The sequence below is a fragment of the Tinamus guttatus genome, unplaced genomic scaffold (assembly GCF_059628265.1).
Source record: "Tinamus guttatus ecotype Peru unplaced genomic scaffold, ASM5962826v1 Tinamus_guttatus_pri_ptg000048l, whole genome shotgun sequence".
NCBI classification, from domain to species: Eukaryota; Metazoa; Chordata; class Aves; order Tinamiformes; family Tinamidae; genus Tinamus; species Tinamus guttatus.
The window spans coordinates 8,754,927-8,777,438 of NW_028288582.1; the positions used below are offsets into that span (position 1 = coordinate 8,754,927).

The window sequence follows — 22,512 nt, forward strand, 5'->3', positions numbered from 1 at the left end:
ACATTTAAAAAAGGAAAGGAAGAGGTAGAAAAAACACATGCCTGAGGGCTTTGGTTTCTGCTCTTTAAGAGATATCCTACTCTTTCGAACTCTCCTTTTTTTTTTTTTTTTTTTTTTTTTTTTGCATTGACACCAAGTGTTACAGAAGTTCAGATATGTTGGAGTCTCATTTTAGAGTACTTTATATTTCTTTAAGAATTATGAGGACAGATACCTGCCACTCATTCTTTACACACAAATGAAATATGGATAATTTGAAAAATTATATTTTAAGTTTTCCATGAAAGATACTGAGCTTGTGCTTTAAACAAGAATAGCTGGTCTTTTTAGTTTTGCAGAGTCACAGAGTGGTTGATGTCGGGAGGGACCTCAGGAGAGCAACCTCTCTGGGCAGCCTGTTCCAGCGTTTGACCACCATCACAGTGAAAAGGTTTTTTTTTTTTTTTTAATGCTTAAATGGTATTTCCTGTATTTCCATTTGTGCCCACTGCTTCTTGGCCTTTTGTCAGACAGTACCAAGAAGGCGCTCTCAGAAGCATCAGTCTTATTTTTCATTTGTAATTTTGTACCATAAGCAAAACAAAGCTGCAGCAGTTCTGCTGAGAGCCCTGCTCTGATTAGGCTCAACCAGTTGTTTACACTGGGGCTGTGCACGGAACAGGGAGGTCGCTGCGCTCAAGGTGCTGACGTGTCCAGCTCTAGAAGGACTTTCACAGCTCTTGTGGACAGACCCACAACAGCAGCTGCAGGCAACACTCAGCGCCATTAGCCACTCCATCAATACTCTGCTTTTTCCTATCTTGTGCTTCTGGTACCCCTGTAGTAAACTATTACTTCAGAGCATCCAGAAATCCTAGTTGCCACTGCTGTACTAACCCAGACTTGCGTGTGTAGTATTCTGATGCTGATGTTTGTTGCGAAAACTAAGGTATGTTTCATGCATCGCAAATAACTCTCTTAGCCCTTATCTTAGTTGCATCAAGCCAAAACTAGGTAACTGTTCTTCTAAGCAAGAGTTACTTGGTACGTATAAAGTCTTTAAAGAGAAGTCACACATGTTATTCTTGCACAAAGTAAGAAAGCATGAACCAAAAAATGCTCTTTCTTCAAATTATTTATTTACTTATTTTAGTCCTACTGACAGCCTTTTCTTTTTTCCCAAACTATTTTGTTGGATGTTTGAGAGAGGAAAGTTTAGTCCTTCCAGTGTTAATCAACACTGATTGTTACACTGGTAATGCTTCCATATCTAGTTTTGTGACTGTGTGATGTAATAATTCTTAAAATATTTTCACTCTCATGCTTTTTGCGTGAAGAAGATCAGAAGCACTTACCAGAGGAAAAGAAAATCAATGTTGGTAACACAGGGTTCTCTTTCACTAGGTTGTTAATGCCTGTAACTAGGACTAATGAATAGGTTCTGCTGATTCTATGCACCAGGTTTTACGCATTATTTTCTTTTGAAGTGGCTTACTAATTGATTAAAACAGGAGAGAAAGAAAGAAAGAAAGAAAAAGCAACCTTAGAAACAAATTTAAGCTGGGATTCAGAGCTGTTAAAATAATCCATTAAGAAAAGTGTGGAATTAGCAATTGGTTGTGGCACCCTCTTTCTGGAATCCTCCTCCTGACTCCTTCCTGCTCTGCAGAGGAAATGCTTTTCTTCAACTGTAAGATCCTTTGTAATTTAGACTCATCCTCCCAGCTGATGGGATTTCACTTCCACCATCCTTTATGGCCCCTCCGCTGGCTTCTCTCATAAACAGCTTTGTCATCTCCTCTCAGACTGCTAATTAAACATGGGGGAAATCCCTGATCTAATTTCTATGTAGTCTCCTACAAAACCTGTTCAAGGGCTCGTTATGGCTCTAAGGTTCTGCCTGCTGACCATGCCACGAGTGGGGAACTCTGTGCACCTCTTTTCTTCATTTTTTTTATGGTACTTTTAATAAGTACCATTCAAAAAGTAAAGTACCATAAGTACCATTTAAAAAGTAAGTACCATAAGTTTTCCTTGCTCTGTCATATCCTACTTCAGATCCATGCTTAAAAACAAAATGAGCAGCCAACAAAGCTGCAGCAATTAATTTTCCCAGATTTATAGCTCTCCCCATCCAGTTGTCATCTGCTCATGTCTTTGAGAGCAAGCACTGAGGGGGAAGGATTTTCTCATGTCTGCATCTGCAGAGGAGGGAGAGGGTTTGCGCTGCTACCACTGCAAACTAATTTCCAAGTTACAGTCACTAATCACCCCAGGCTCATTAAACAAGTGTTGGTGCTAGGACAAGATCACATAATTTCTTGTTCTTCCTCAATGAAAGGGTTATTCATAAATCAATGGGAGTCCTTGCTTCAGGAATATTTATCCTTTTAATTGTGCATGTAAAATATAAATAAGTATTACTGAGCTGTTAAGATGACCATCAACTATGAATATTTGTGTGAACACAAGTCTTAACAGCTCATGCTGGACCTGAGGACCAACAAGTAAATCTATGACTGCTGCTCACGCCTGATTCCTGTTACAAATAGCAGGACTTCCCAGTGCTCTCCGTGTGCATGAATTTGTTTGGATTTGCACACTCCAGAGCTGTTGCTACGACGTGCTGAGCTCTCAGCTCCCCCTGAACTCCCTGGATACCAGTAGGTCCTGGTAGCACTCAGGAACAGCCCTGAAGTTAATACATTATAAAAGAAAAAATCATCACAGGTTGAACTGAGTAAATAATTAAAATTAAATAGGATGTATCAATTTCTGCAGTCTCAAAGAAGGCCTGTGGGCAGCAATTCGTTTTCTTGAACAAACCTACCTGGATTTCTACAATATTCTGCAGCACTAAGATTCCACAGTATTCTACAAAACTGCAATATTCTGGAGTATATAGCATGTTTCTTCCATCTCTGATAAAATAATATAAAATAAGAGTACAAAAGCTCATTCCTCAGGCATAAGCATGGTTGTGCAGTGCTTCTTCTGGTGGGTCTCACTGAGGAAAAGATTGTCAGTTGACTTTGTATTTTTGTAGTGGAGTCCGAGTCCATTGTGGTGGGAATGTGTGTGCTGCTGCAATGGAAACACTGAGTAAAGATACTTTTTGCAAAGGAAAAAAAAAAAAAAGAAAAAAAGAAAATGACATTGTATAACAATCTTGGGATTTGACACAGTTTGTTATCAGGGTTGCCCTTCAATAGTTCCCTGCAGAGGGAATCCTTCCTATACAGACACAAACAGTTATCCATTTCAAGTGGCTTTCGCTTTCCTCAGAGCTCCATCTCTGACTCTGCGGCTGCACAAAGTGCCCCTCTTAACCCCGTGCCCACCCTGGTGTCAGCAGTGTGCGGCAGCACTGAGAAAACAAACAGCTCCCAAGCGCGGCGGGTGGAGAGCCGCGTGGCGGGAAGTGTGTCCGAAGGAGCAGATGCTCCAGAAGGTGCCGTCACGCGGGTGGGCTGCAGCCAGAGCGCAGGGACCCAGCAGTGCCTAAGGTGGGAGCAGAGAAATCGGCTCAATCTGGTGCCTTTCCCAGCACTAGAAGGGAGTTTCCTCGTAACCCTGAAACCCTTGGGACCTCCAGAGCACCCCGTAGATCCTCACGTTTGCGACGCTGTTGCAGATGCTGGTGGTTTCCAGCAGAGCTAACGGCCAGGCCATGCTGGTGAGGATTGTGCCAGGGAGAGGCGCTGGCTCCAGCAGCTCCATGGAAAATATTACTGTGGAGGAAGCATCGCAAGCGGATGCTCACACGGTGACCAGGAACGTGGCTCCTGTCCCACAGGGAACATGGGGTGTTGCGTCAGCACAGCGCGGGCCTAGCACCCAGCAGGAAAGTGCAAACACAGCGCGCAAGAGGGAGATGTTTCATGAGCAATTTGTTCTTCACTCTTTTACACACACAAATTGCCTCTCCTCCTATTTACTGTGTTTTCCATGTTCATGGACTTGCACGTTGCCTACTCAAATGCAAATATTTCATCTACAGGCGGAGCAGACTTAAAGCAACCAGCCGGCAGCAACACAACCATACGTGCTGTTTGTAGCTGGGAAATGTTGCTACCTTTTGCATATCATATTTTTCCTGTGGAAAGAATAAATTCCATTTGAGTGTTTATAGTGAAATGTTAGCAAATGCTCCTGAAATCCCAAGGCGACATTAATGGTAGCTTAACCGTTGTGGGATAAGTACTTATGGTGCAGAGGAGCAAATACGTCTAGAAAATAAATGCAAATCCTCTGAGCGATATAAAACGTAGCGTGGAAGCACCATTTTCACCAAAGATTGTTGTACAAAGCAAAGAAGAGGGAGAACATAAAACAAGAAAAGGCATCTGTATAGAAGAAGTTACTTTCATCCAAAGTCTGCATAAACAATCTGTGCTTGATCACGGTGATGCCGTTAATTACAGTAAGGCTGCATTACTTACGCTCCCAGCTAGCGATCATATCAGGGCTCTTTAAAATTCCTCAAGCGCCTGTTCCTGAAGGAGCCAGGGGCATTAATGAGCGTAACAAAAGAATTCCCATTGCAAACATGAAACGTGTTCTGGAGTTAACGATTTTCATTTCCGTTCTTTCCAAATGCACTACTAGGAGAAACTAGGCTTCCTGGAATAAAAAAAAATAAAGCTAAAAATAAATAAAGTGCAATGTCGTTAAGCAAAGAAATGGCGGGTTTTGTGTCACAGCGCCCTGGCCGCGCCGCGGGGACAGGCCAGGAGCGCGGCCAGCCGCGGCAGCGCCGTCGCGGCCGGGGGTGGCAGCGGCGCTCGGGGCTCCGCCGCCTCCCGCCCGCTGCCGGGGCAGGGAAGGAGCGGGGCCGCTGGGGGGCGCTGCAGACGCGCGCGCGGCGGGCGCGGCCGTCCCGGGGCCCCGCGGGCGCCGCCAGGGGGTGCGGCAGGGCCGGGCCGCAGCGGGGTGAGTCCCGAGGGGAGCGCGGGCCGGGCCGGGGGCGGCGGGGCTGGGGGCCGCGGCCGCCCCGCGCGGAAGGGGCCGCCCGCCCTCCCGCACCTCCGGCCTCCCCTGTTGTTTCCCCAGCTCCACCCGCTGCTCTGACAACAGCGGCGACGCCAGGGAGCGACGGCAGCAGAACAGGCCAGGGAAGGAGCAGCGCAGGCCGCGCGCGGCAGAAGGAAGGGCTGGTGAACCAGGCACCTCCTCGGAGGTGACCTCGGGGGCTGTGTGCCGAGGACGTGACTCACCTGCACACGCCGCCGCCTGTGGGAGGCTGAATTGCTCACTGAGGTCCATGAACCTTGTCAATAGTTGTCCCTAGGCGCAGCAGTTCCGTGCGTGACACCCGCTTCAAAATGGGTGCAGACTGCTCCCTAAACCAGCTAATAGAGCTGTGTTTTCTTCAGGTAATCAACATAACCCAGAAGGAAATTCCAGTGCCAAGAGAAGAAACTAGGCAAATTAGGGACTGAAACCAATTCTGCCATAGGCCACTCTTCATAAGAGAAAACACCTTAAAACACCTTACTTTGAGATAAAATTACCAGGCAACATTACCATATGCCCTAGCAGAGCATCACGTTTAACAAATGTAAAGGTGCAGAAATGCAAGTTACTTGGTGGCCCGCGGCACTCCCGCATGTGCTAAAGGCGGCTCCTTGCAGACAGTGCTCTGGAGAGCTGCAAGTCCCGAGCAAGGGGAGAAAACTGCAGGTGGAGGCTCCAGCGGGGAGCAGCTGCGGGGGTTGCCACGAAGGATCATACATGTGTGTGCGGGTTTGCACAGCTCGGGACACAAACACTGTAATCTTCGTTGAAGGGGCTATTATCCCTGGGTGATGCTGAAATACTCCCTGCATTTCCTGCGTGAGATGCTAGTGCCATCTCCCTTCCCCGGGTGAACAGTTTTACTAGCGCTATAACATTTAGGCAGGGATAATGTAACATTATGGCAGGAAAAACAGCAGGTTGCACTTCTGCCCATGTGAGGAGCCATGTGAGTTTTTTCCTGTTAGTCTGGCATCCACAGTTACTCTTTAGTTAGTATAATTTGTTGAGTTTGCTGCAGAAGGAGGAAATACTGTCCTCAGAGACAGATGCCAGCTCAGTGGAGACAGAAAACCTTCCTGTAGGATTAAGGACAGTAATACGCTGCGTGAAGATGATGCCATTGCCTGCACAGATGTTTTGCAGGTGAAACTCCACATGCAGTAACACCAGCCTATTCAATAAGCTTCAGAGAGTGAAGTCCTATTTAGGTCCTTAGCAGCTCTTGGATTACACAGCCACCCTGCTGGTTTAGTCATATGGAGAGTGACTGGGCAGGGAGTGACAGCAGGAGATCGCCACCTCCCCAGAGTCTTTGGCTTCCCTGTTCCCTTCCCAGTCCCTCAAGCCTGGGTGCCCATTAGAGGTGTGGGCAGAGCTGCTGCCGTCCGCAGCACCGTAGTGGGGACAAGGGCAGTAACCTCACCTGGCTTGAGCCCAGGGTTAGCTGGGGCTCTGCAGCTTCGTGGTAGATGAAGGAACCATTGCACATGCCAAAAACAGATGCATGAGAAGAAAATGGTTAATTCCTGCCACATCTCCAGGCGGAGCTGCACCCTCCGCACCAGACTCCCTCTGCTCCACCCGCTTTGGACCCTTAGCTACCTGACGGTTTAACCCTGGATCGCTTCAGGAAAACACCAGAGAGCCTCCAACAGCTTTCTAGCAGGCAGGTGGGAGGGGGTTGGGTTCGTGGTATTTTTTAAGCTATATCATTTCCAACTGCTGTGCTACTAGGCAATCTTAAAGCATTAAAGCAGACTAAGTAAGTGCAAACAGAATCACCAGTGCCAACAGGCAACAGTTACCGCTGAAAAATATTTGTTTCCATTTGCAGGGCTGCTTGTTTTGCCGTTTGTAACTTCCTGCTACACTGAGCAATTTTAGGGCAAGCAGGGCAGGGAGGGAAGGAGAGGGCCTGAGAAAGCAACAGGGCATCAGTGAAGTTCAGCTCGTGTCCACGTGCGGAGCTCACCCAGACGGGGCAGAGGCAGGAGTGATGCAGAAGGGCAGGAAGCGTTGGAGACAGGTGTCAGGACAGGTAGAAGCTTGTGAAAGAGCATCCTGGAATGCAGAGCAAGGCTTTAATTTTCGTTTTTATATGGAGAAACACCAACCTGTGACATCCGGAGCTCCTCGCTGTGTGAATCAGAGAGGCTAGAGAGGAGTTTGAGCTCAGCAAGGCCTTCACTTGTCTTCATTACCAGGGAGCAGACACGAGGGGTACCAGTGGGCCATGCGCTCCCGGACGTCGAGCGTGGCCTGGCCAGGGGCCAGCTGCTCCTGGGCGGCTCGGGGGGCTGTGCTGGAGCCCGGGAGGAGGCGCGGGAGGTGGCACGTGCCACGCGCTGGCGGCCCTCGTGCCGTCCCCACGCGCGGAGCGGCCGTCGCGGGCGCCGCCGCGGGCCCGGGGCAGCCGTCGGGGCGGAGGGAGGCGGCGGCGCCGCCCCGCGCCGGGCGCGCGGCTATAAGGGCGGCGCGGGGCGAGGCGCGCGGCCGGCGCGAGCCATGGGCAACCGCGTCACCCGCGGCGACTTCGAGTGGGTCTACACGGAGCAGCCCCACACGCAGCGCAGGAAGGAGATCCTGGGTGCGTCGCGGGCGGGCGCGGGGGCGGCGGGGCCGAGGCCGGGGGAGGCAGCGGGGCTCCCCCCGGGACCCCTCGGGGCTCCGCCGGGCCGGGCGGCTCCCCCCGACGGGACCTGCGGGCCGCAGGTGGCTCCATCCCGTTGGCGCCGCTGCCCGGGGGGGCTGAAACGTCCCCGAAGCGCCCCGGGCGGAGCGGAGTTAGGGACCGGCGGCGCCGTCGGGGCTGCGGCGGAGCCCGCAGCTCTGTGAGCGAGCGCGGAGCCCAGCGCGTTCCCGCGGCAGAGCGTCTCCTGCCAGGTCTGCGCAGCTCAGCACGCGCGATGGTGAAGAGCTTGTTCGGAAAAGTTTTTTTTTTTTTTTTTTTTTTTTAATAATATGGAATTTCACCTCCTCTCAACTAAATTGCACGTTGAGATGATCTTTGGAGTTGATTGCTTTCGGGTTATTTCTTCATTCAATAAGAAGAGTGGGAATACTCTGCTTGTCGACTCAGCCTAGAGGATGTTCACGGGGAATCCTCCTAAATGCAAGTTTTCCGAGTCTAGTGGTAGGGAGAAAAAAAAAAAAGGCAAATGAGCATGTGGGTGCTCATTGCTCATTGCTAAAGAGCAACACAAAGTCGCAAGAATTTAATAGAATAGTCTGCTTCCTTTGCCTTGCCTTAGTGACAAGGCAAAGGTCTTTGGCAAGGTAGAGTTCCTTATTTTCGTGCTGTTCCGGCAGTGCTTGACTTTGCACATGAATATGGTGCATGGAGAGGCTTTTGCTTCTGTTTTTTGAAGTTCTGAGGATGTTTGGAGTCATTTTGTTTGTTGACTTTTGAGGCTAGTTAATGAGAAGAACTAACAACTCAGAATTGCTTCAGCATGTGGTTACTAATCTCATGGAATTATCTTTTCAACACCTCACTAATAAAGAAGTTTGTTGTTGTTGTTGTTGTTGTTAATGCTGCTTTTCTTCCCTTTAAATAGTAGGGTAGAATTTTTGAAGGTCTATTATAAGAGAAAATGAGGCTTGTGGCTGAGCTGCTGTGCAGGGGCTGTGATGCTCAAGTTTAGTTCTTCATCTGCTCCATGATTAACAGATTAACCCAGGGATTATAATATCCAGAGAGGGGGCAGGGAAAAAAAAAGATAGAGAGAGAGAAGAAAACAAAGCAAAAGTTATTAAGAGTATCATAGCATTCCTTTCTGGCATTGGTATAGTCACTGTCCCTGTAACATTCGAAGTGTGAGGGTCAGTCAGCAAACCTTGAGCATGTCCTTACCAGAGTGTCTAGTCTTTGTTTGGGCGGAGGGCACTGCATGCATCGCGTGTGCATTTGAACATGCAAAAACAGATTAAATGATTTAATGCAAACTGGAAATTATCCATCAGGAAAAAAAAATGTGTATATATGTAAATATATAAAAATATGGACAAGTTGTCAAGTGCATAAGGCAACTCTTTTGTAGATGTGTTTCCCTCACCTGTTGTCCCAGGAGGCTTCTAAGGGTAATTGAGCACTGGGAACAGCCGGTCAGCGAGCTGCATAGCCTTGCTGGAGAGCTGATTGCCCTGGGGTCTGTGACCTCTGCAGCAGCGACGGCGGCCTGCGCTGGTCGGGGAATCTTGGCAAGCACAAGTGGTTCAAAGCAGCTCTCTGGCTGTTGTGCTGGTTCTTGGCTGTCGGTGTTTGTCCCCACGAGCTGTCCCCGCAGCAGAGCTGCCCGGCGTGTGCATCGAGCGCTCTGGTAGCAAGCTGACGCCAGGATTTTGTTGCGGTAGGTGAGCTTGCTAGGGGTGTGATTCCTAAACAGATGCAGTTAAAGCCAACAAGTAGATCAACATCTGTTTTTGCACAAGGAAGAGGTAATAATTCCCTGTCTCTTATCTCTTTGCTTTGTAGTACCTTGCTCTTGAACCTTAGGTACTAAAATTTATCTTGTGCTTGGCGCTATCTAGGTGCCAGGTATGATACACAGAGGCTTTCTTGCGAAGATGATACTTTGACCCCAGTCCCAAGTTCTTGATCATGTTATCTGTGCTTTTCTGGTTTTGAAATATAATTATTCTGTTGGTATTATCGTGCCTTCTTGTTTAAAAGAAAAGTCTGTTCCTGCTTTGTGTCAGAACCAGGACTTGTGTAACTCTGCAGTGAGATGGGTTGGAGAAGTGACCTGGCAGAAAGCTCCCCTGCCAGAGGGAAGGTCTTCACCCGTGGCTGCTCAGCCTAACAGCGTGGCTGCACCAGTGTCACTGCTGCTCGGTGGAGGCAGTGAGTGCCTGGGAATAAGGCAGACGGCATTTGTACCTCTCATAAAAGTAGAATTCCTGCTCCTAGTAGCAGAAAGGATCTGCTCGATTAAAGCACTTGCAGGACTTGCACACAGAGGGAGGTGCTGTTTGTTGCAGTCTTGAGGGAAGATGAAAACTTCATTTCTTCTCAGAGGCTGGTAATACCATAAGCACACAAAGAGTTGCATTTGCAAACAGGTTTCCAAACACAAACAATGAGCAATGAGTTGCAGCACAGAGGAATGATGTCTTGTTTCTGATGTGGCTTGAATCTAATTCTATAAAATTACTGGAGATGGGTTGGAAAATGTCTTGCTTCATAAGATCTGTAGAAAAGACTCGTGTGCCATTGAGGATGACAGCTGAATGCCTGCTGCTCATGGTAGGCTCTAAATATCTGAATGTGATTGAACACCAAGGAATAATTGTATAGGAATAACACCAAGGCATAACTGGTTCTTTGGCAACCTATTTTGGAGGGGAAATGGTATAAGTGGTTTCTGTGTAGAAAGACTGATCTGTTTACCTTCTAGCTTGGGGCATCAAACCAAAAAGCCAAAACTCATTGTATTTATTCCATCTAGCTGAATTTGGAGTATAACAGGTTTCAGCCAATGGGAGCTCTGCTCATTTATTTAGAGATTACTCGTTCTTACAGCTGCCTCTTCTGCAGCCTATTTAAAACTCATGTTTATGGAAATTACAATAAAATGCACATACAGAAGCATGCAAGATGTGTATTTCCTTCGCTTAAATGAAAGCTCGGAAATGCGTGTGCTTCTGGCGAGGAAGCAGAGTCCTTGTCCCCTTTGTGCTGCAGCACGTGGGCACCTGTTGCCACCAAGGGTGGCTGGAGGAGCTGCTGCCTGCGTCCTGCCAGTCCACCGTGGGAATTGCCTATAAAATACATTACTTGTGCAGAAAGTCATCTCCTACCGACCATGCACTAAAACTAAGTGCAACTGAAGGCTTCGGCTACTGCGTGTTGTGGGTTTTTGGTTCAAACCCGAGCTCCAACACAGGGCGTAGGGTCTGGAAGCTCCTGTCCTGTCTGTGCCTGGTGCCTCTTGTTTGCTTTGGCAGGGACTCGTGATTAATAGAACATAGTCCAGGACAGTGTCATCGCAGAGATATTTTTCCTTTTCCCTTTGATAGTCTTGCACTGAGTGGTGTTCCCAGGCCGACTATACGTGTATGCTGCAGTTGTGGTTAAAATAAAGGAAACGCAGAAATGAAACCCTTTTTTGTTGCTACTAGCTTCTCATGGATTTGGCCACTGCTGCTCATTTGAAACTCCATGACTTTTATGTTTCTGGACAGCTCCAGTGCTAAGGATATGGCACCATGTGTCAAATCTCCAGAAAGCAGCCACAGTGGATAAAAAAAAAAAAAAAAAAAAAAAAAAAGTGCAGACAAAGAGTAATTTGTCAAGAGAGTTTGAGAAGGCGAGAAGGAGGCCTGCCTCTAGAAAAGGGGCTGGAGAACTGGCTGCCAAGGCACCAGAGCAGCTGGGGTTCTGCTGGTCCCATTGTGCCCTGATGGACAAATTCTGGTCCATAAGAGTCCATATACCCTTTTATTTTTTTTTCCCCCACTCTCTTTATCTATAATGGCTGAAGAGTTTTGGCTATTCCCTTTTTTCTCCTGTTCCTTATCCCTCTCCAAGGTGGATACTAAAGAGCTTGCTATAAACGCCACTGTGTGACCATCATCACGTACTGGCCTTCGTCTGGAAGCCATGGACCTGACCACATAGAAGCTGGTCATCTTCCTAATGAAAAAGGGCTCAGGAAGGTCAGAAGGAAAGTGGCTCAATACACAGTGACAGGCAGGCAGGACAATAAAACACTCTGCTCAGGTGCCTTTTAATCTGGAACTTTAATGATCTCGAGAGCAGAGAGCAGAGCGGAGGTCTCTGGCAGCCTATCCCAGCAGTGAGGTTTTCAGGATCCAGTTTGCTGAACGACCTTCAGCTTTCCTGAGGTTTCTCTATGTAATGGAAACAGAAAATGTGTATCGGTATTAATGATACAAGACACAGCATTTTGTCTTAACTATTATACGAAATTTTACTGCTGGAGAGTAAAATTCATGTAGAATTTAATATTAGACTCTAACAAGTAACTTAATAGCTGTCACTTCTGATAAAGGCAACATTCCTGCATTGCTTCCACTACCAGCAATGCTTCCAGATATTCCTGCTGCTGACTAGCAATTACTGTTCTGAAATCTCTTTAATTTAATCTGCAATCCTTGTTAGCCCTAAGAAAGAGAAATACACACAAATCTGTCAGTGTTCTCAAGCTACAGGATAAAGCATCCCTTGCTTAGTTTCTGCTTCCACTTAAAAGGGAAAAAATGACCTTTTTTTTTTTTTTTTTTTTTTTTTTTTTTTGTCAAAGTGACTGAAATGTGAGCAGATCTGGTTGCCATGCGTCTCTTCAGTGGCTGCTCTGGTACCTGCAGGAACTTGCCTCTACCATGACTGAAAATTTGAGGGCATTTTTTTTCCTTTTATTCTTTTTCTTTTTAGAGATTTCTGCTTTTCAGATGGATGTACCTAAGCAGAAAAGAAAGGTGCATACAAGATATTTCTGTAACAGACTTTCTAATGAGGTCACTGTATCAAGTTGTCTTTTGCAATGGATATCCAACATCTGGGACCTTTTCTAAAACCTTTTGGTGCTTCTTCAAGCATCAGAGAACAATTTGTATCATGCTACTATTTCTAATTAGCATTTCTATAATTTCAGAAGCATCAAAACCAAAGAAACTTACATTTGCTCAGGATTTTTTGTTTGTTTGTTTAAAGTTTGGCTGACTTTACAAACGCATGGGTGTTTCCTAGAGCTTTTCTATCACCCACAAAATCTCTCTCCCGCCCTAGTGCTCCTGGCAGTGATTTTTTTTCCCCCATTTATTCTTGCAAGGGGAACAACTGAGACTTCCCTTTCCTCATCGTCTTCCACAGCACTTAATCTTCATGGTCCCTGCCAAGCTTGGCTGAACTGGGCCAACAAGCTCAGAAGTTGCTGGCATAGCTGCAGAGCGTGACCGCAGCAGGCTGCTTCCCTAAACAGCGCTGCGTCTGTCTGGCCTGCTGTAAACTTCTCTGGGGTCATTTTTATGAAAACCCTGCATCTTGCACCCAGTACCAGCCTGCACCACTGCTGGCAAGGTCACATGAAGTTACGTATATTGTCTCTAATGTTTACAGTATCCACAGCTGTGTGCATGCAAATCATCCTGATCTAATTTTAATGCAGTAGTTTGCACACCATAGGGTGGTGGACAGATGACATTTACATTCATTAAATGGACTTACCAAACTTCTGGGAGCACGCTGTGTAACTACAGGCTCCAGAATGAGTGACTTGTCCCACAGTCTTGTTTGTGTGAGCTATATTAATTGGGGAATGTAGAGCATGAATAAAAGGAGACCTGTAGATAGGTAGAGGCCATAGAAATGCAGGAAAACTCATATGAGAGTAAAGTGGGAAGTGAGAAGTGTGAGTTTGTAAAGAGACCTGAAGCAATGAAATAATGAAATACACCCAGAAGATAAGCTTCTGGTTTTTTGGGGTTTTTTTTTTTTGGTTGTTGTTGTTTGTTTTTTTCTTAAAAGAACAACTAAATAGCCAACAAAACCAAAGGTCAGTAAGCTAGTCCTCTATAGACGTGTGGCACCATCATGGCCAGAATATAGGAAACTCAACAGGACATGGTGCTGGATGTACAGTTGGGACCTGCACATCAGTAAAACCTTCCCTGCCACTCATAAAACTAGGGCCTCTAACACAGAGTGATAAGACTAGAGTGCACCAGTAGTGATGTGTTCGCCTAAATGAGAGCTAATGAGATATTCTGTGTTTCTTTTTCTCCTTAGCCAAGTATCCAGAGATCAAGGCTCTGATGGGACCAGATCCACATTTAAAGTGGATAGTATCCGGAATGGTTTTTGTGCAGCTTCTAGCATGCTACTTGGTGAAAGACCTATCCTGGAAATGGGTTTTCTTCTGGGCTTATGCTTTTGGGGGATGCATCAACCATTCCATGACCTTAGCCATCCATGATATTTCACACAACGTCGCCTTTGGGAACAAGCAGACCAAGTGGAACCGATGGTTTGCGGTCTTTGCCAATTTGCCTATTGGAATTCCTTACTCTGCCTCTTTCAAGAAATACCACATTGACCATCATCGATACCTTGGTGGGGACAACCTGGATGTTGACATTCCCACTGACTTTGAAGGCTGGTTCTTCTGCACGCCGCTTCGGAAGCTGCTGTGGCTCTTCCTCCAACCTCTGTTCTACAGTCTGAGACCACTGTATGTGAACCCCAAAATAATTACCCAAATGGAAATTTTTAATGCTATTGTGCAGTTTTCTGTAGACCTTGTGATCTACTACTTTTGGGGGCTCAAACCTATTATTTACTTAATAGCAGGTACAATTCTTTGCATGGGCTTGCATCCCATTTCTGGGCACTTCATAGCAGAACACTACATGTTTTTAAAAGGGTATGAAACATACTCTTATTATGGACCTCTGAACTGGCTCACCTTTAATGTAGGCTATCACATGGAGCACCATGACTTCCCCAGCATTCCCGGGTGCAAGCTGCCAATGGTAAGTACAGCATGAGCAAAAGTGAATTGGTTTTTATAAAAACTGTTGAATTGTTTCCGAAAAATCACTCCAAGTCATAGATATGGATCCATTCTTAAAAAAGAAAACTTTTTGGATTAGTTTTGATTTTTTTTTTTAACAGAAGATTGAAAGAAATGGCTGTCAAACTGCTTTAGTATTTAGTTTATTGGAAGGAAATGGGAGCTTCATTGTCTTGAGGAGCTTGAGTAATACCTTGCTCATAAGACTGTTGTTGGAGTCAACAATGGTCTAAATTTCTCCATTTCTTTCCACTATCTGCAGTTTGGTCTCTTTGAAATTTTAAAGGCTCGTCTGAGCTAAGATAGGAGGCAATCATTGCTTGAATTTTGTCTGATGAACAATGTATTAGCTATATACAAAGCATCAAGCAACAGTCTATTTTTTAAGGTGATGCAAGTACTGGGGCATGTTCCAATCTGACACAAATAACACCCCTGGAAAACAAGAGCCCACCGTGTGTGATTTGCTTTAGCTCTGCTGCCCCACCGCAGATACTGAAGACACCTGGTGTGCCATTGAGAAAGCTCTGTGGCTTTCCTCCTTTCGAAGTCAAGCCCTTTGCATTTTATCAGTTGTGGGAATCAAACTTGCAGAGCCCAGCTGTAGGCACGGTTCTGTACTTACCTCCAGGTATACAGATGCTCTTTCGGGTGTTCATACGTGAGGGAATTCTTTAATAGCAGTTCTCACAGGGTTAGAGGTACGTGACGTCGAAGCATTACTCCTACACACCAATCTGCTGGCACAGAAGTAGGCAGCAAACATCTTCTGTCTCTGGTGTAATGCAAGGTTGGGAGCTACTACTGCAACATCCTCATGAGGAGGAGGTATTGCTGAAGAGACAGTTCGGGACAGTTCAGGAACTGTGACCTCCCTACTACTGTATAACAGAGAACATATCCAGGCAAATTCAGTTTGGGAACCTTGCTTCAGTGGATTAATATTCTTCATTGCAAAAACACTGTTTGAGAGGAAAGTCAATGCAAGAAGAGATCACCTTGTGATGTAGTAGAGCACCGGGAGCCTTATATAGCCTCCAATTATTTCTTAATATATCCCACTTCTGGAGATGGCTCCTGGAGAACTTGACTATTCCTGGTGGGAGACAAAACACCCCATAAGGCAGCCAGTGTTTACAAGTGAAGGTCTCATGACAGGCACTCCCGTTGCTCCTAGAGCTGGTAGCTCAGCTAGCAAGTCTATGAGCATAGCTTTAGTTTCAAGTGTTCAAACTTGAGAGGTGTCGAGATGCTTAGATTACTGAAATGTAAATACAAGAAGAGGAGGAGGTTAGCACTTTATCTTACACAAGGGAAATAAGTGACTAATTGAACCTGCTGGGACTGTTGCTCCAGACCTGAATGAGATCTGAAATGCTCTTCCCCACCCACATCACAAACAGTTTAGCCTAATCCCTCCAGGCAGTGCAGCCCTAAAAGTGTTCACCCTGCTTTGTGAATTGGATGAAGCTATTAGTCGAATTTCGAGGACTTGTCTTCATATGTTTCTAGCTGTAGGGCAGCTGAGACCTGCCCTACTGATGGAGATGCACATGGAACACTCTGAGTCTTGACACGCGTTCAGTTACAAGTGAAAATCTGTTATGAAGTGGAAAACCTTAGGCAAACATCCGCTGTAGAAAGTCCTTATTCTGTTAAAGCAAACAGACTATCCTTTTTCACAAATCAAGAACAAAAATTATCTAACTTTTTGGTGGAAGGGGTTGTGGGGACAACTTTTTTTCATAACAAGTAGAGGCAGAAACATCCCCTTGCTCTTCTCCCATCAAATCCTTCAATGTAAAGGAGTGAAAGTTTAGAATTTTCAGTCTCTTAAGCTACTCATATTTTTGGTGTCTTAAGCACTCAGATTTCCAATAGTTGATTTGGGGATGACCAAAGTTTAGCTCTTTTTACTTGTAGGTATTGGTGAGCATAAGGTGAAAACAAGGTGCTTCCTCAGCTACTGCATATTTGGGGCCAGAGGGGATATAGGCTTAGAAAAATAAGTGGGTCTTGACCTTGGAAAGTAAATGGATCTTCCACCTGCTTATCAGAAAGATAAACTCATCTTCGTCCTGTGTTATAGGTGGCTCATTCAAAATGTACCAAGTAATACGTTTGCCACTGAAAAGACCTATGCCCTAGCTCTGTGGCAGATTTGAAGCAGGAATAATTAGGCTGTGCCATAAGCTTTTAGATATTAGAGATGAGTGACATGAATGTGCAGTAAGAACTTGTCCTACTAGTACAATAACAGTTCATGCGAGAGAGCATGAAATTCAACAGTGGAGTGAAGGGTTTGCTCTAAAAAATACCGGTAGACTTAGGACTAGGCTTGTCTTTGCATGAAGCTTTATAACAATAAAATATTGCATTCTTTACTGAATGAATAAAGAGCCATTCTTCTTTCTGAAGGATGGGTTGTCCTTATGGTGAGAGAGGAAGGGAGAATGAAGAGGAAAGTGCCACTCTCTCTGCAAGCTCCAATGAAAGCTGGACTGTTACCAGAGGCAAACTAGTTATTCATTAAGCTTGTGGGAAAAGGAAAAGGCAAGGTATGAGCAGAGATTTCTTATACAGACAAGAAAACATGGTAGCTCTGCACTTTTTGAAATAGAGATTTCATTAACCCTGTGATGTCCAGGAGGACTAGCTTGGGTGCTTCCCTACTTCATCTGACTCCAAGTCAGGGAGCGTTTAGGGAACTCCTGCAATGCGCTTTCCAGGATTGTAAACAGCATCCTTCAGCTTCCTGTTATAAGGATTTTGTTCCTGTATAACCTCAGGACAAACGGTGTAAAAGCTACGGTCAAATGCCTAGGTGGCTTATAACCTCTGTGCCTTTCTGATAATAGGAGGGGGTCCTAGTAGAAGCAGGGTCCTGTTGCTACTGTGTAAGATAAAAATCAGAAGCAAAGTTTCAGTCCAAAAAGTTGTTATTTTCTACTTTCACCTTGACTTACCTGTAGCAAAGCCTCAAATTACCAGTTGCCAAGTACCTAAATCAGTTATTTGCAGACACTATGCTTGCATTATCCATCCGCGACATCTTCTCATCAAAAACTAGTGATGAATTAAGACTTAAGATTTCCGTGTGTATGGAAGGTCCAGCTTCCCAGAGGGTCCACTGAAGCAAATGGACACTTTCCAATCAACATGGAGAGCCTGAGGGTGAAGTCAGGAGTAGGAGGATCCCGGACTACTTTGTTCTAATACTGCCTTCCTTGAGGTGACAGTAACACCAACTCCAAAATTTGCTATCTGCAAACTCATCCACAGCTTTTGTACAGTGCCCAGAATACAAGATGAAGGTGACTTACCCCCAACTTTCTGAGATCTTTGCAGTAATTTTCTTTTGCACAGAGAGATGCCCAAAAAAATGACACCACCAGAGTTGTTTTTGCCAGGTACCTTTTTTCTGTGTCACCATTTGACAAGAAGAAAGCACTTTTTTTTTTTTTTTTTAACCTGCATGGTAACACAATAGATATAAACAAACACCCAGCAAACTTCTTGTAAATTTCATAAGAAAACCTTTCAGCTGTCACTCCTACCTCCTAACGGCATCCATTAAATTTTTCCTCTTCCCCATTCCTTTGCCAAAAACACGTTCTTGTGGTTTCTTTTCTCCCCTTCCTTGTTTCTGCACATCTGATGTAGTTTTCTTGCTCAGGGCACCAGGAAGTTGCATATGGTGCAAACACCGCTTGAATTCCTGCACAACTTGCTGCTGGGCGCAAAGCAAAACAGGGGAAGGAGCAAAAAGCTGCTTTAGGTGTGAGTTACGGTTCAGCAGCTGATATAGGGTAACCTAGTCTTATATGAGACTTATATGAGACCTTGGTCATATTGACCATCTCATTCAGAAAGACCTGCTGCCCTGCTGAGTTGCTGAAATCTTGCATTCCATGGGGAAGCAAGTCCTCAGTCACTCGATGCTGGCCAAGCAGTGTGCTAGTCTTGGCTAAGGCTACCTGCTTCCAAAATATGGTATAGGTGATCTTCAAAATTCAGTGCTGGGTATGTTGATTATCTTAATTATTAAATAATAAATGTATTTGGGATGGCACCTTTAAATCTGTTGCGCTACTGCAAAATATGGGTATGGAGTATGTTCAAGTGCAATTTCTGAACTTGCAGGTTGAGCACACACCGGCTCTTCAGCGCTACACCCAGACCAGTCTGCTAACCAAGTTTGCTCAATGTGCCAAAACCGCTGGGTCTGGCATAGGCAGATTGCACACACTGGCCTCTCTGCTAAGCCTTTTTTTCCCTACTTCCTCCCCAGGGTCATTTTCAATTAGCCTCATGTGCCAGGAGGCACAACTATTACCTGAGACCTTGTTCCTGGGTACAAAAGCAAAAGCTCTTGAAGCCGGTGTAGGTTACACAGGCTGTGTCACAGGCAGTGTCTGCAGGCGGTGGCGCTGGCCGTGGAGCCAGCAGCGAGGAGGGCCGGCTTACAGTTTAACTTCAGTGGCAACCCTTACCTTGCCACAAACAGGCCCAGTGCTGGGTGAGGTTAGCCCATGAAGCCTCAGGTTCTGCCTAGCACCCTCCACGCAGGTAACCATTTGTATGTGGCTCTTCTGACCTTCACCCAAAGCTCTGCTGTGCTCCACGCAGCTGCTGCTAGAATTTGGCAGGGTTTTCAAGGCAGCAAGTCATGCTGCTTGGCAAGGCCGGTCCTCTGGGCTGGAGCGTCCCGGGGAGCACGCTGTTTGCTCAGGAGGTGGGGTGCCAGTAAAACGGTGCCTGGGAGGGTTTGTGCAAACGTGCAGCAGCTGCCAGGCTCCGCCGAGCTGCTCCCATCGCGCGTGCTCCGGAACAGAGCGTTGGGAAGGAAGTAGGAACAGGGACAACTGGTAACTCCGGAATCCTAATAGTCCCGTAACCTGCACGTCTGAAACTCTTATGTCTTCCGGGTTGAGTCTTTGCTTCTCCTAAAAACACCACCATCTCCAATACACAGGGCTGCTGTGGTGGGAACAGCTTTTAAACCCGTGGATTTTAATAGGGATAACACTGTATTAGACTCATGATCTACTAACAAATATCATAGCACTTTTAACACTGGATGGAGGAGAGCAGCCCCCCCGCCTTCAACCTCCTCTGGCTGGTGGAGGAACCTGCTTTTCCGTTGTGCATCTTAGTAGCAGAGCAGGGCTAAACCCGCAGCTGTCACCAGGGCTCTGCTGCTTTCAGCAGCTAGTGCTGCACGTGGAAAACAGCGATTTCAATGCTGTGTATTGGGAGTCTTGCAATGTATAAGATAGTTATCTCATGTGGAGATTCCTCCACCTCACGCGTAAGAGAAAAGTTCTGACTAATCCAGATGCAGAGATCCATCATCTTGCAAATGCTGTGAAGCAAAACTCACTGCAGAGCTCTGCTTAGAAGTATCCAGATGCGTTTAAGCATATCCTGGTTTGGCTGAGCTCCAGAAGCCCACATGCACTACCAAGTAACTTTACTTGGTGGCTGGGCTACCTGATCTGAGCAGGCTACTCAATGCACCTGGCACTGCACAGCTAACTACCTTGTTCTGTCTCTCTTGTTCTTCCAGGTGAAGAAGATCGCAGCAGAATACTATGATAACCTCCCATACCACCTGTCCTGGATTCAGGTTCTTTGGGCATTTGTCTTTGATGACACTATAGGTCCTTATTCAAGGGTTAAAAGACTCTGCAAGCTGGCAAAAGCGCAGTAATAGAGAAGCTCCAGTGACTGCCCTGGTGTTTTGCTTGTTTGTTTGAATGAGTTGAGTTGTCAGCAATGGTAGATGGCTGGTTCCGTGTGTGTGTGTGTGTGCTGAAATACCACCCGTCTGTGCTTCATGTCTCCCTGGAAGAATAATGCAATTGCAGGCACTATTTTAGTATATTGATACTTTTAAATAAAGGATATATGTTTATGTAATACTGATAATCTAGATTAGAGAAAGCTATGCTTATGTGAACCTCTAGTCTAGATTTAAAATTAACTTCCTCATCCAGGACTGTGTCTAAGTGTGTTTGCAGGCCTGTTCTGCAAAGGAGAGTGCTGTCTGTGTGTGTGTGTTTTGGGGCTGGTTTCTCTTCAGGCCAGCTTAGATGCCTAGCCCCATGCAAGAAGCGGGGGCCTGGCATGCAGTGGTAAATTATGCCTTCTGTAAGAACCCAAGGGTACTTTTAGCTTGAAGTCTTTACTAATCCAGTATCTTGCATCTGACCATGGCTGGTAGTTCAGATTCAGTATAAGAAAGATAACATATGGATATTTTGTCATTATTTTAGTAGCTATTGTTTGACCTTTACTCCAGGAGTTTTCTAAACCTGTCATGAATCCTGTTTTATTCTTGGGATACAGTGTTCACTGTAACTTGCTGGCACAGCTAAATAGTGATGTGGAGAAAAACTTTCTTCTGTTTGCAGTGCCTCATCAGCTAATCGGATGTGCCATAACTTTGGTTGTGAGGCATCACGAGTAGTTCTTTCCTAGTCACCTTTTCGACAATATCCCTACCTTCATGTTTCTCATACTTTTCACCACTGGAGGCCCTTTGCAGCATGGAAAGATTCTAATTTTAATTCCTGCCTGCAAAGGGTGTTGATATTTCTGATAATCTTTCTCGCTTTTCTCTATGTTTTTTATTCTTTTCTCTATACTCTTCTCTATATGCTTTCTTTTCTGTCTACATCCCCTGCATTCTATCTCCCTTTCTGCAAAGAGCAAGCAGGAATACAAGGATCCATTATGGTGAGGTTTGTTCCTAATTGCTTTCAGAATAATTGTAATTGTTCTTTGCTCCCTGATGGGAGGGGCACTGACTTCTTTTTGGGGGGAGCATGTGATAGTCCCTCACTGTTAGCCTTAGGGGGATGCAACTACCCAAGTGTCTGACTCCATACTATTGGCACTGACCTTCATCTGTCGTTTTGTACTAATTGGGCTTAAACCTTCCTGCACCTCTTCTCCAACCACTGCCTTCTGGCTATCCTCAGCAACTCTCTACTGTCAAAAACCTTTCTCCAGTCTCCTTGTCTGTTTGATTATGACAGTAGGGTAAATACGCAGGCTTGGTGCAAGATCCCTTGTGACTCGGGCTGGATACCGGCTCATTTATAGATACTGTTGTGCTCTGAATGTTCAGTTTCTGGAAAAAGAGAAGAAGAACAGGACTTCTGCTGAATGTCAGACTTCCCTGGCTCTTCAGATGACTTTTCCCCAAAGAAACGTTTGGTATGGGAACATACAGTAACATCTTTGTATCAATACTAATCTCAGGGAGCTTCACTTATCTATTACTTTCCCCCAGAGCTGCTGGGTCTCCACGATGAACTACCTGTGCCCTTAGCAAGCTGTTCTTCAATTTCCTTGGCCAACTTTAGCAAGTTAATATAAAAGCCATAATAAAGCTTATGTTGTCTTCCTCATTCTGACTATTGTAGTTTTCCTTTATGTAGTGACCTTCTGCCTTGAATTTCCCTTACTCAGCTGCTCCAATGCAGTCACCAATGATGTGCACTGGGTAGACTCATAGCCTAGCCTGACACAGAGGCTACAGGTAGACTGGGGATAACTCTGCTCGGCCACTGCTTCCTCGGCCTGCCTCCCATCGGCGTTTCAGTCCCTGCCCCAACTTCCCATGCCTGGACAGCACCACAGCCTCCCTGGTCCTGTCTCTCCAACAAAGTGAGAATTTCAAGTTGCTGGAACTTCTGGTGCTTGCGGATGTGCAGTGTGAGTTTTAATGAGTGCTTTATGTTGATGCCGCTGGGCAGAGCTGTGATCCTGTCTTCTCCTTGGGCACTTGTCCTTGTCACCACCAATGATGCTGACAGAGGGTTTGCTTATTTGCTTAACACATGGCGATTGTGAGTGGGTTGAAAGAACATGAGAATTTTATTGTCCTAGCTTAAAAAATAACCTGGCTTCCCCTTCATTATGCTGCCACGCAAATGCTCTGGCAAGAGGAAGCAGGTGAGCCACGGGTGGG

General features: G+C 45.9%; 1 protein-coding gene across 1 annotated transcript; it reads left to right on the forward strand.

The window, feature by feature from the left end:
• Nucleotides 1–13,753: 13,753 nt before the first annotated feature.
• Nucleotides 13,754–20,244, forward strand: DEGS2 (delta 4-desaturase, sphingolipid 2). The gene is made up of 2 exons (XM_010212971.2): nt 13,754–14,490; nt 20,101–20,244. Exons 1-2 carry the CDS (start codon nt 13,774–13,776, stop codon nt 20,242–20,244), a joined length of 861 nt encoding a protein of 286 aa, XP_010211273.1. The 5' UTR covers nt 13,754–13,773.
• Nucleotides 20,245–22,512: the final 2,268 nt, after the last annotated feature.